The sequence below is a fragment of the Pinus tabuliformis genome, chromosome Q, assembly GCF_031772625.1.
Source record: "Pinus tabuliformis cultivar Carrire ecotype Pingquan chromosome Q, CPIR1, whole genome shotgun sequence".
Lineage (NCBI taxonomy): Eukaryota > Viridiplantae > Streptophyta > Pinopsida > Pinales > Pinaceae > Pinus > Pinus tabuliformis.
Genome location: NC_142296.1, coordinates 51,152,860 through 51,167,064, shown reverse-complemented (window position 1 = coordinate 51,167,064; position 14,205 = coordinate 51,152,860). Strand labels below are relative to the sequence as shown.

The window sequence follows — 14,205 nt, the reverse complement described above, 5'->3', positions numbered from 1 at the left end:
GGTAGCATATAAGTACCATATAGAAGGCAGTATATGCATCCTCCTTTTAGGTCACTCAAGGACAACGTTAGGGTGACTGTGTATTAGGCCAGCATATAGATCTCATTACAGTGAATAGAATCACCATTATGACAGTAGACATTAGGAGCTGCTTGAAGCCTTCTTTAACGGATGAAGGGCAGCTTCTAGTGCGGCATAAGCCCTGCAGTTGGAGCAAATCTTGGAATACAACTAGGGCTCTCCTTAGGGCTGTGTAAAGCCTCCTTTAGCTGTAGATGAACCCCTTGTTGACTGCGGCTTAGAACAGTGAGTTAGGGATCTCCTTTAGGGCTCTTATGAATAACGTTAAGGTCTTTACCAAACAACTCTCCTTGTTGCATTATAGAATCCCTTTTTGGACAGCGAAGGAGCCTCCCTAAGTCTCCTTCATGACTGCGGTTAGGGTCTCCTTTTTGGACTGTGGCTTAGCTGTGAATAAAGCCATTCTTCCTCTACGGTTATGAACCAAACAGGACAACGAATTAGACTTCTTTATAGGCTGTTACGGCTTCTCCATAAGGTAGCGTATTTGACTTCTTCATGGGCTGTTAGGGCTTCTCCCTTCATGACTGTGTGTTAGTTAGAGCATCATTAGGCCAACTGTTAGGGCTTCTTCATAGCGTAGAGCCTTCTCCATTAGGGCAGCATTGTCTCTTAGGATCTCTCCTCCCACCAAAACCCAAAGACAAGTGGAGAGGAAGAGATCACAAGAAGAGTGTGAGTCCAAATGACTAGCAAGACACCTCTTTTTATACTAAAACGTTAAGAACAAGTGGGGGCAATTTGGTTGCTGGCCGACCTTGACGAATTGTCGCATAACACAAATAAATTCATATCTCCATGAATACTTATCATTATCAGATGATCTTTAGATCAATCCTACACCTCTCGATGAGAGGAATCCAAGAAAAATATCGGCTGCCATAAATAAGATGAGCCACATGGAGTTTGGCCCTAATTTCCAATTTTAACAGTTATAGAAACCCTAACTTGTTAGGGTTGAATGGTAATGTCTGAAATCCCAAACCTTTGAAGTATTGGTAATTTAGGGTTTGCTATGTTTTGTATTGAAACCCTAGATCATTAGGGTTTGGTAGAGTGTATAAGAAAGACCCTTATAATGTCCTAAAAATGAAATCCTTGGTGTGTGTGTGTGTGTGTGTTTGTCTAATCAAACCCTAGTCTGATCAAGTTTGTTATATGTCTAACTCTGATTGATATTTGTGACGTTGGGTTTGACTAACACATGTTATGATATGCGTGTTCATGATGATGGAATCCTAGATGTATGAATTGATCTATTTGTTGATGGTCATGAGTCCTAGGGTTTGGAACTAAGCCCTAGTCGAAGTTTGATTCTCTAGGATGATAGTATTTATGAGTTCTAGGGTTTTGTATTTAAACCTTAGTAGAAGTCAAAATCTTTGATATATGATGACTATGTGATAATTTGAGATTTGTGATTGATGTTTGATTGTTTGAGAAAATCTAGGGTTTACAACAAACCCTAGTGGAAGCTAGTCATGTTGTTGATTGAGTTGTGATTGGTTTTGATTGTTGAATCTCATATATGAAATCTAGGGTTTGTATGAAATCCTAGTAGGAAGTCTAACATATGAATTTTGAAAGTTGTTAGATACATTGTAAATCTATATTTGTTTGAATTGTTTCTAGGGTTTTCTATATGATGTAGTAGGGTATGTCATACCTTTGGAAGAAACATTGAAACCCTAGATGTAATGAAAGTTGTTATGAAATGCTCAAAGTCTTGATGAAGTAGTCTAGGGTTTATGACAAAAACCCTAGCAAGAAGTTGAAGTGTATGTGTCTCTTGTTTGTAACTAAGTTTGAGTATTTGATGTCTAAAGTTGAATGCTTCCATGATTTTGATATGGTTAACTTCATGCTTCTATAGTTTTGGTTGTACTTGCTATCTAAGTTGTGCAGGTACATGATCTTCAGATGGTGAAGATATTCGTAAAGTAAAGTTGATAAGCATGATGTGAATAATGATGGTCATGATAACTCTGATGAAAAGAATGGAATCCATGAAAGATTCTCTGATGTTGTAGAAAAGAAGTTGGTCTCCCTAGGTTAAGAGGGAGCTTGGATAGGAATGATTAGATCCTCCCTGGTTAAGAGGGAATGATGGATATGATTCTCTACTTCATGTGTCATGCACTAGACCAGGACTAACAGCCATAAGTTTTAGTGAAGGCCATGAGTGAGAAAAGAAATTGGAGAATGTATTTTGAAGGGTTGTTGAGATAAGAGAAGTCGGATTTATTTGTAGAATATGTTGTTGCATGAAAAGTAGGAAAGGAAGTTGTATGGTTGAGGAATATTTGCCAAGATTCATTTGGAAAGATCTAAGTAGTACTGTGGAAAGTTGAGAAGCAACATCAAGTTGTCTGAAAGACCCTGAAGGTTTGTAAGTGTTTATGTACATTTGAAAGTTTGTTACTGATTGGGCTTGTATTTGTATAGGTAAATCTCTTGAAAGTTTGATAGCATGGTTTTACATGCTTAGTGTTGTCGATCAATTTGTTTGGAGAGATTTGTTGCCGACCTACTTGATCGGGGAGGATTTGTTACTGATTGGAAAGTTGAGGCTTTGTGTGAGACATTACATGCGAGGACATCTGGTCGGCACTTTGTGTTGATGTCTATTTTCCGACGTAGGGAGGGTGGCATTGGTCATGGAGCTCTGATGTCGGATACGCGCCTAGATCCCTGGGTTGATGGTTAGTAAGCCTGATGGTACTTAGAGAGGCTAAAATCTTTAGTCCATCTTAGTCCCACCTGGATAGATTGTCCTTGACAAGAATCTGGTCCATGACATTGCAGTGTCTAAACTGTTGGAGGACCTTGGATAGATTGCCCTGGTCAGGAATCTAGTCCATGGCATTGTGGTGCCTAAATTCTTCATAGATCATGTGTTCTGACTCCTGAGAGCTTCCACGTACCCCTATAGTTATATGTAAGTATGAATACCTCCATAGTTAACAGGGAGTGTTGAAGAATGTAACTAGGTTCGGTCTTATAATTGTACATGAGTCAAAATGAAATATACTTGTCAAAAGAAAGCAAAAGAGTTTTTATTATTGATTGAATTGACTTGTCAAAGCATGGGCTTCATGCTTGGCTCAATTGTTATAGGTCAAGCCTCCATTGTAGGCTTTAGGATTGTTTATTTAAGTCAAAGTCAAATTTTTTTGGTCAAAGACTCCTCCATCAAGTCTCCTTGCATGTCGACCTTCAGATTAATTGTCTACAAGTCGGCTTATCCAAACAACCTCATGTCGGCTTATTTCAGTAGGAAACAACTATATATATAAGCATAACGACTTCACTCAAAATACAATGAGAAAAAGTTTGGATCAATTTCAAAGAATGAGTTTGTAGAATATCAGTGAAATCACAATGTAGTAGAGACGTATCTTCGCTCAAAATTGCAGAGAAGATTTCGGTAGATCCAAGAGACAGAGTTTCGGTATATCTCAGAGACAAGTTCGGTTATTAAAGAAGATAACTATTCGATGAATTTCAAAGATACAAATTCAGATCGAAGGAATGATTGTATTGCGGTATTGGTCATCATTGTTGGACCGAAGCTTGGGCTATTTCCACAGTATCATATTATAGAACTATGCATGCCAATATTAGAGGACTATGTTGCTACATCTACAAGAACGAAGACAGGGATGTCACTACAAGTATAGGATATCATTACAGGAACAAGACATAACTTTGTTATGTGGTTGAGCGATCAAATGTTTACTGGACTATGTTATTACATAAAGAACCGAAGCATGTCAAATGCATCTCATGGAAATTTGTAAAGGGTTATCTCATTGTTGCAAAGAAGACATGTTGAGGACCAATAGCTGAAGAAGAATAAACAAGGATGACTTGGTGGAGGGAGTCTCTAGTCTAGGTTGTGAAGGTCTTGGTCATCTCATCTTGTTTTGAATCTACTAAAGGAAGAATTCTTGACCAGGTTTTCCCCTAGAGTGGGGTTTTGCCTTGGCTGTGTGCCTACATCTTGTGTCCTCTTCTATTTGTTGTTTGGCATTAGTCTTGATGATAAGGAAAAGATAATTCAAAAGAAAGAATAATAATAATAAACCATCACAAGATAATTTCATAATAAGAGAAATCGATTAACTTGCCACCCTATTGGATTTCTCAATAGGATTCTCCCAGAAAAAGATAGAAGATTATGAAGACACATTTGCTTCGGTTGTCAGTTATTTTTCTATTAGATCTATTATTTCTCTTGCTTCTATTGTAGGTTGGAAATTGCACCAAATGGATGTTAAGATTTCTTTCCTGAATTGAGTCATTGAAGAGGAAGAATATATTAAACAGCCTCAAGGCTTTGAGATTCATGATAGAGAGGCACATGTTTGTAAATTGAAGAAATCCGTGTATGGCCTTAAGCAGGCTCCTCGTATATGGTACTCTCGAATTGATGGGTATTTGTTGAGACTTGGTTTCACAAAGAACGATGTTGATCCAAATTTGTACTTCAATGTTGTTGAAGGTGAACCCTTGATTTTGCTGTTGTATGTAGATGATTTAATTCTAATAGGGGCCAAAGAACTCAGTGTCCAATGTAACAGGGAGCTGATTTTTGAATTTGAGATGAAGGATCTTGATCTTATGAATTACTATTTCGGATTGGAAATATGGAAAAAGCCTTAAGAAATATTTGTTGGACAAGGAAAGTACACCATTAAGATCCTTCAGAAATTTAGCATGATGGACTATAAGTCCATGGACACTCCTATGGTGACAAATTTGAAGAAGCCATGAGATTGTGACTCTAACTTGGTTGATCCCTCTATGTATCGCAAATTGATTGGCTCATGGAATTATTTGGTTAACACCAGGCCTAATATCTACTCTGCTGTGAATACGTTGAGCCAATTCTCGGTTGAGCCCCCACATGTGCATTGGGTTGCAGCGAAACATATATTGGGATATATGCATGGCACCGTTGATTATGGTTTGAGATATGTTTCTAATGGAGAATGGTGCCATGTAGATATCCCAATATATGTTTCGCTACAACCCAATCAATGGGCTTAACTGAGAGAACTTAGTCTATGGTCAAGAAGATTGTCCTGGTTACTCCCTTGGGTCATTGAGATTGAATGAGAAACTAATATGGTTGTGGAGTTTGGTTTTGAGGCTTAGAGTGACCCCTTAAGTCATTGTCTTTGACTAAGAGACCAATGGGTTTGGCGGGGACATTGATTTTGAATTCTCTTCATTGAGTCATTGTGTTTGACAAAGAGACCAAGTGGGCTTGGTCAGGAAGCTTGATTGTTTTACTACTCTCTTGGGCCATTGTGCTTGACTAAGAAATCATTGCATATGGTTGGATAGTTTAGCCTCATGGATTGATCCCATGATCAATTGGGTACTGACCTTGATGCCATTGCGTTTTGGCTTATGGGATGATTTTGATACTATGTATCTTTCCTTATGATGAGACTTGTACATCTTATCTCTCCCTTGGGTTATTACTGAGAGACCAATGGATTGGTCGGGGAGATTGATCTTGAGAGAGAGAATGAAAAGTACCTCCCTAGCTAAGAGGGAGTGTTGAAAATTGGTAGCTTTGGTTGGTATTTTCATTGGCAAAATCAAAGAAGAAATTATGTATTTTCTTGTTGACCAAGTCAACCTCGTTTACACAAGTCGGCCCAACCACTTGAAGGGGTTTGACCCTATGGTCAAAACCCACTTCCTAGCACATATATATATTAGTATTTGATTGACCTCATTTGACATCCATCCATCACATCTCATTCAACCAACACCAGAATATTTGTTCACACGTGCGAGGAGAAGAAGAAGAAGCAGAATTTTTGCATTGAAAGAAGTTTGACCTCTGTTTGACCATCAACTTGATTTGTTGATCTGATTTGAACGAGTTTTTGACTAAGGTTTGGAGGCCGAGGTTCTGCTCCTGATCTGGCTCGTTGACCGAGAGTTGACTGTAGGTCAACTTATGTCATTTGACCAAGACTTTGTTTGAGAAATTGCAAGCCAAATTTCGGCCCCTTTGACCAGCTACCTCAGGTTGAAATTCAGCCCTCTGTTGCAGACTTGGAATTTGACCAATGCATTGACTTTTCTCTCTCTTTTGACTTGTTTCACTTGCCATTTATTCAGGTCAGAGATTGGAATTTTGACTAGAATATTTTGACGTACATTTTGATGAATTGAACTCTCTCTCATAAAGAAATATTAGCGAGTTTTCCCCCTTGTGGGGTTTTTTCCCAATAAATTTTTAATGTCTCTTGTCTCATTGTTTACTATGAGACAAGACCCTCCTTTTGCGCCCTCCTTTTGCGCCATTTCATTAGGTGCAAGCAGACAGTTCCTCAACACATCATTCTAGCAGAGTTCGGGGCTCAACCTTTCCGCCTAGAGGTGATATTCAGGTTAGTGTCGCTCCTGCACAGGCTTCGAGGCCTAGCAGACACGAGGAGGGGTCGTGACAGATACCCATATTTAGCATATTGCTCCTCGAAGAACATCACCCGTATGCAGACAGGCCGATCCAAATGATGGTACACCGATGTGACAGAGCTTTTGGAGGCTTCATAAATCCATATTGACCATCTCCCTCCTTTTCAATACTCTCTGAATGCCCCAGGCCACCTCCTCCCCAATTAGCAAGAGCTGAATAACATCATTAAGGAGGATATTTATAGACGATACATTCAGATTACATGGACCAATCCTCCCAATGGGTTGCGTCCAAAAATGTCCTTCTACGCAGAGCATTGCCTGGAAATCAGGGATAGGCTCATCATCAAACCCCAGTACACGTTCCAGCATTGGATGCATGCCCTTAGAATCCCCCTCGAGTAGTTCAGAGTTGGGTCTCACAGACTCCGGGTGGAGACAGATCACCACATCGATGGGGTAGATAGGATTTGCCAACTCTGTCACTTACAAGAGATAGAGACAGAGACACACTTCATCTTTGGATGCCCTGCTTACTACGAGATTCGAGGTCGTTTCCACTGTCTCTTCGGGTCTTCTCAGACTTTGACCAACATCCTCAAATATGTTGAACTAAGATGCCTTGCACTTTATCTCCAAGAGGCCTTCCGATTTCGGGCCCGTTTTCTTCAGCCCCCCACCAGATCGGACACCACGCAGAAGATCACGGACTTCTTTAGGGTGCTACCATCAGTGTGGGGCACCAAAAGAACCATTGACTGACCCATAGACACTGAGACCAGATCAGTGTGGTCCCCGGGGCCCGACCCACCAGACTGCACTAGCGCTCCAGGATTGGATCCACCCCTGGAAGGTGCCCTAGAACCTCCAGGCGACAGCCCAGTATGCCCACAAGACAACAGATTTTGACATGCTTCTCTCATTTTTCTTCTCTCGACCTCGGATGTTAGGAGTAGGATCTGGACAGGAGACCCCTGCCTTTTCTTCTCCTTCTTATTCTTCTCCTTCTTTGCTCCATCGCAATGCTTTGTTTTGAGGCCGAGAGCTTCTAGCTTCTACATTTACATTTACTTAGATTGTAGATGTATTTTCTGCTTTTTAAAAGAAATGTTAAAGGGGATCGTTTGGTCCATCGGCTTGGCATGAGGTAATCATTGTAACTGATAGTCTCGTTGACCTCTTATGGTCATTTGTTGGACATTAATAAAAATATCTTATCTTATCTTATCTATTGAAAAAGTTAATGGTTGAAATTTTTCATGTGTAATTGATTAATTATTGGAACGCTCTAAAGAAATTGTATCATTGGAACTAGTTATCAGTTTGAAAAATTGTACTAGTCTTGATTGCACTAGAAAATCAACACTTAGGTCATGGGGTTTGACCAAGAAACCATGGTTTATGGTTGGGGAGATTGATAAGAGTCTAAGCCCAGATTGCTCCCTTGGTCATGGGGTTTGACCTCGAATTTGGAAGCCATGGAGTTTGGCTGAAGAGATTGGCTTAGTAAGCATCAAAGCTTGGATTGCTCCCTTGGTCATGGGGTTTGACCTAGAAGCCATGGAGTTTGGCTAGGGAGATTGGCTCAGTTAGCATCAAGGCCTAGATTGCTCCCTCGGTCATGGATTTTTGACCATATTGCCATGGGGTTTGGCTAGTGGGTTGAGCTTGTGCCTCATAGCATCAGGTAGGTATTTACCATTCATGACATGTGATGACATGTGGGAATGGTAAATGGGCCCTGGGTTCACCATGGGTTAAGTGGGGTTCCTGACATGTCTCCAAGTGACGACTTGTTGAGTTGGTGACCCTAGGACTAGTGGGTGACTAGTTCCTCTATTGGATGTTGATGCTTTCAATCTTTCAACCTTTTCTTGGAATGGAGAAATTTTATTCATCGTATGTACATTTGTGGAAGTCAAGGAGAAATACCTCCCTGGCTAAGAGGGAGTGTTGAAAATATGTAGTTGTGGTCAGTATTTGAAGTCTACAAGTCAAAGGAAAAATAATTATTATTCTTGTTGCTCAAGTCAGCCCCTAGTTTGACAGGTTGGCCCCACCTCATGAAGGGGCTTGACCCTTGGTCAAAAACCCACTTGATTGGACACATAACTTAACAAAGAGACCTCCGCATTTGGCATAATCAACTGGACTTATCTCAAGCAAATATGATATTTTGTTCACATGTGTGAAGAGGAAGAAATTGTGAAAATTTCACTACTGAAATTGTATTGCAGCAACTGGAATTAATTCTTCTAACTAATAAATTAATTATGTAGTTTATTGCTACGGCAACAACAAATTAATCACACTGCAATCTTCACAAAAATAAATAGTGTGGAAGATAAACTGGAACTGAGAAAATACATGCACTCACACACAAAAATATAACACCTTTATTTTTGGACAAAAGTCTCCTGAAAAACCCAACTTGGGAAAATCGTTGCCACAATTGAGGGTTTTTATTATTAAGCAGTAGTGAGATAATTATGAGTGCAATTAGATGCCGAAATTTGACAATCTTATAGAGAAAAATACTGGAAAAAATATTATGACGAATTTTCCCCACTCCACAAGCAATCTGGGCTCTAACTGCCAGCTCCAAGTGAGTCGTCCAAACTGGCCTGCGTAGACCCTGTGTCACCCTAGCACAGACTGCTAAACATAATGCCTAGAACAGTTGCTACTCTAGCTATCTTGTCTGCTGCTAGCTGAGAAACTGTCTCTCTGGCACTCTAGAAACACTTGCTGGCCTCTAGAACTGAAAATGAGCTTCTCTCTAGCAAAATCGAGTTGCCCTCTAGACTCTAGAGGTTATTGTGCAGCTTTTGCATCAGCCTCTCTATAGATACTTCTGCCCCTCTACAAGCTACTCTCCAAAACTGGAAGACTTCCTCCAGACTAACTGTCTTTGTCACTCTTCGTCTCTGCTTCCCTTCTTTGGCTCAAACTATTCCGGCAGAATTCTGCTCCTCTCTGGAAAAATCAAATTGCCCAAGGAAATCAATCTCAAGTGTGCTCCTCCATCTAACCATCAACTTCTTGTAATCTCACTGTGGGACTTCAACGCCCAAGATTAAAACTTAATCAATGGCTAAGATTATTTCCTAGTCGATCTGTGTGAATTTCTAAAGAAATCTCACCTTCCTCAATTAATTCTTGTTAATTAATAATTTTCCCTAAGTTAGACTTAGGAAAAATTTAATTACTAATTAATTAACTTAATTAAGGCATTTATAGGTGGATTTTCCTTAAACCTTTTCTGGGTTATGGAGTCTTAGTGTTTCTTAGCCTCTTTGACAACTATCAAGTCTAGAACACCATTCGATGCTACAAAACTAACAGAAATGTGAAATTTGACCGGCAAGCTTTGCTCAGTGTTGATTTTGATTATTTCTGGGCTATGTTGACAGAATCTTTGACTGTCCTCTAAAGAGAATTTTCTAGCATCTTTGAGAAGAGGTTGACCAAATTTGTAGGCTGATTTTATTGGCGTTGACTTTCTGTATTGACTCTCTTTGACCGCAAGTCAAACAATACTATTTGACCAAATCTTCTGTGGAGCAGCAAGGCCAAAATTTGGCCCCTTTGACCTCAGTTGACTAGGAGCAGCGGCAGGCTGAACTTCGGCCTCTTTGACCATATTTGACTTGTGAGCATAAATTTGACTTTTTCTCTCTCCTTTGGCTGGCTTGACATGGAATTTGGTTTGGTGAATGGAACGATATTTTGACTGAAATTCAGATGTACAAATTGATTGAATTGGACAATTTCTCTGAAGAAAAGGTTGTTGGTTTTTTCCCCTGATTTGGGGTTTTCTCACAGTAAATTTTATGTCTCTTGTGCATTTTTATTTTACTATGATCTCTACTGCCCTACTGCATTTATGGTTGAAATTTTCTGAAGTGTAATTGCTTTATGATCTGAAATGTACTAAAGAAGTGATTGTATCATTGGAAGTAATTATCTGGCAGAAAAATTGTGCTTGTTTTAATTGCACTATAAAAATCAACACACCAGACCTTCCACCATTAGAGGACCTATTACCTTTTCCCATAAATAGAGAAAAGGGAATTGATAGTATATTGTAGATCAAATACATTTATGGTATATATTTGATTTTATTTTGTTTTGTCTATTTAATTTGAATTGACAGCTACTGATATTCGATGTGTGAATCTCATAGTTTTCAAAACCGTTTTAAAAAACCGGTTACCGGTCTAACCGACCGGTTAGCAAGGCCGCCGGTCTAAACCGGCCAAAAAACCCGGTTGGAAGGCCCCCTTCGCCCAGTTTTTGCCCTAACCGGTGAAAAACCGGCCGGTTTAGGACGGAACCGGCCGGTTTTAGGCATGCTCTTCAAACGAAACAGTTTGTAATCAACAGATCACCTGTGTTCCTTTGTGCAGGATCTAGGGTTAATTCAGGCACAAACTCAGCTATCTAAGAGGCATCACTCGGATGTTGTGTTGTCTTGTTCTGAATCTCAAAGAACTCTCAAGCTGAACTTTGCATGAACTTGAACCATGGAACCAAAGGGTATGCTCACAAATGTGCATGATCATTTACAATAAATTTGTGAATTTTGTGTTAACAACTAATAACTCATGTGAGCATTAACCGCCATTACACTATTTTTTCTTTTTCTTCTGGAGCATTGTTAGAGGTTCAATTATCCTCATTTTATATTTAACTGCTTTTCTTGTAGAAAGAGTCAAAGTTGACAAACTCTAAGGCTTAAATAAGATTACAGTTGTCTTCATTATTATGTGCAAACTTCATTGCTTCTTGCACGAAGGTATATCTTTTTTTTAAACTAATTATTTCTTTCAATCTTGTGTATTTTTTAACATGATACTTTGGATCCCACCTAGCTTAAAAGACATTCCCACGATGTTGTATGTGATCTTTAAACCCCCTGAATAACAATCAAACTTCCTCTTAAGCTGGTGTTCCCCCAAATCCCAAGTGCCCACAATTATGCTTGTTTTTGTACAATTTTGAAATAAAACACCCCATGTGACTCCATATTCCTTTGGAATGTCCTCCCTCAAGCATTCTCACCTTGTCCCAGTAATTGAAAGCTTAAAATGTCATGTACATCTTCAGAATTACGAGTGACTTTTTTATCTGTAACATTTCTCCCTTTGCACTTAAAATGCCTTAGCATTTTTTTATGGTTGCTTTAACATCACATTACCGGTCCTTGCCAGACAGACGGTAAACTTCAAATCTAGGAAAGGTTTCGTTTCCACTTCTATTGTCATTGGTGGCATTGATACTGAGGTTGCAAATCAGGCTGAGGCATCCTCAGACTCTAAACCAGATGATGTCTATGTAGCTCCTGATGATGATCCTGTGTCTAGTAGTGGTGATGAACTTGATGATTAATCATGTGTACACTGTAGACTTGTAGTAGGACTGTAGGCCAATGGCCTCATAGCTTGCAACATTGTTTTTGGACTTTATAGGCCATTTAGAGCCTCATTTATTATGTATTTTGCTATTTTGTCGATGATATGTATTGCACTCAGTGCCATTTTGATATATTCACCTTTACATGGTATATAAATGAGCAAACTTTGCATATTTTGTCTCTATTGGCTTGGAATCATGGTTTTACATCTTAAAAATAGTTTTGTTTCATTAAAAATTAATTATTTAATGTTTTTTTTAAAACCGGTTCATTTAGACCAAACCAATCTCGGTTAGACCGGTTCCGGTCGGTAAACCGGTTCATTAGGTGGCCCGGTCCGGTCACCGGTTCCGGTTTTAAAAACATTGTGTGTGATGCATCATTTAACATCTAGTACATTCCTATATATTTATATTCTTTCTTATTTATGTGGGAATGTCATTTTTTTAATGTTATTATTAGCTTAAGGGCAAGTTATTTTCTTTCTATATATAAAGCATATCCAATATAAGCCTTTGGAAAATGAAGGAAATAGATTTATTTTATGATTTCCAATCAAAAGGGATAGAAAATTCAGTACTCCATTATTAGGATATCTTTATTTATATGACACATTAGTATAAACAAGAAAAAAAATTGTGCCTTACTTCATATCGATCCCATGTTTGCTTGTAGCCAAGAACCACTCTTGTTATAAACACAATAAGTGCACCGAATGCAATCACATCAAGCATAAACGCTGAGCTGCATAAGAATTGGAATTTGTTAGCATGCTTACAAACAATTACTCAACAGTTAAATTTTCACTAATTCAGCTCCCTTTAACGTGTACTTTAGTGATAGTAAAAAATTTAAAGAGCTGGATAAATTAAGATAGTCGGGAGTCCCTACATGGATTGTCACTAGTATAGCATGCAAAACTATGATGTCACATATGATGCATAAATACTTTTTCACATCTTCGGCCCAGAAAGCAGATTTGATATTACAATGTGAAACATACCATGGGGTGTTCAAATGCTTATTCACATGCTTAATATCACACCAAACATAAATGCATACTAATGATTATATATAGGTATCCCATACTGAATGCAACAAAGTAAAAAAAATTGTTCTTTGAAATTTAACCATAAGATGTTTTTCAACTTCATTGTATAAAAATGAATAAAGAGGCATGTATTTTGGATACTAGTCAGCAAGCATTGATGGTACATACAAAATCGTAGAGGTTAAATAATAAATATTACGTCTTGAATGTTAGTTTTTGCCTATTGCTCTGATCTGTTTTCCATTAACCATCAATTTCTGTCATTTCCTTAGTCATCAATAAGCTATCTGCACTTAAATAATGATTTCAGCACCTATGCATGGGGTGCATTATATGAGGAGTTAAATAAACGAGACTGTTTGGCAAGTGTTGGCATCCACAAGGAGTGTGCTTGCTGTGCATTGTAGTGCCCCGCTCTAGTTGACTGACCTTGATATGACATTAGCATTGATTTAGCCTTAAGGCTCACACATTATTCTTTGAGGACCTCAAGTTGAGGATCCAGACACTTGACTCTACTATTAGTGGATGTGATGGTTATGTTGTTATCTAGTTGATGTTATGATGACAATAGTTGTGATGGGTGTGTTTGTTTCCTAGTTGATGTTACGACGATGATAGTTGTGATGGATGTGTTTGTTTCCTAGTCAATGTTATGATGATAATAGTTGTGATGGATGTGTTTATTTCCTAGTCAGTGTTATGATGATTAATAGCTTTGATGGATATGTATGTCTTCTAGTGATGTTATGATGATGATAGTTGTGATGGATGTGTTCATTATATTGGCTACTTACATTAGTTCTAGTTCGTTGTGAACAACAATGTGGATGCCTATGTCTTGTTGATGATTTAGTCTATGCTATTATGTCAATAACTAACACCATGAAACATTGTTACTGATGATTATCGAGTATGGTAGGAGAACACCAAATGCACTCGCATGTGATGAGTCAATGAAATGTGGTTTGATGGAATTGAATATTTTGTCTTTCAAATTTTAAGGCTCAGTTTCAATTTTGTTATAAATTTTAATGACATGTTAGTGGCTATAGGCACAGGTAGTTGCTTGGCCGAATGACTCACACATGAGTGATGGGGTTGTACAGATAGATGGAACTTCATGGGAGGGGTGGGAAAACGTCCCTGATTTCACCCACTAGCACTCCCGTAGTGACTTGGACTGGAAGGGTTGGGATACCTTTGCCTTGAA

The 14,205-nt window shown here is 38.7% G+C and overlaps 1 protein-coding gene across 4 annotated transcripts in view; it reads right to left on the bottom strand.

Annotated features, from left to right (window-relative positions):
* The window catches only part of LOC149218258 (uncharacterized), a 512,634-nt gene that overhangs the window by 171,577 nt on the left and 326,852 nt on the right, over positions 1–14,205 (bottom strand). For all 4 annotated transcript variants that reach the window (XR_016249149.1, XM_089383868.1, XM_089383867.1 and 1 more), the window contains one exon: positions 12,589–12,685. Coding sequence is in view for 3 of the 4 variants with exons in the window: in XM_089383868.1 (XP_089239994.1) it covers positions 12,589–12,685 (97 nt within the window). In the remaining variant the exon portion in view is untranslated. The remainder of the gene's footprint in view (positions 1–12,588; positions 12,686–14,205) is intronic.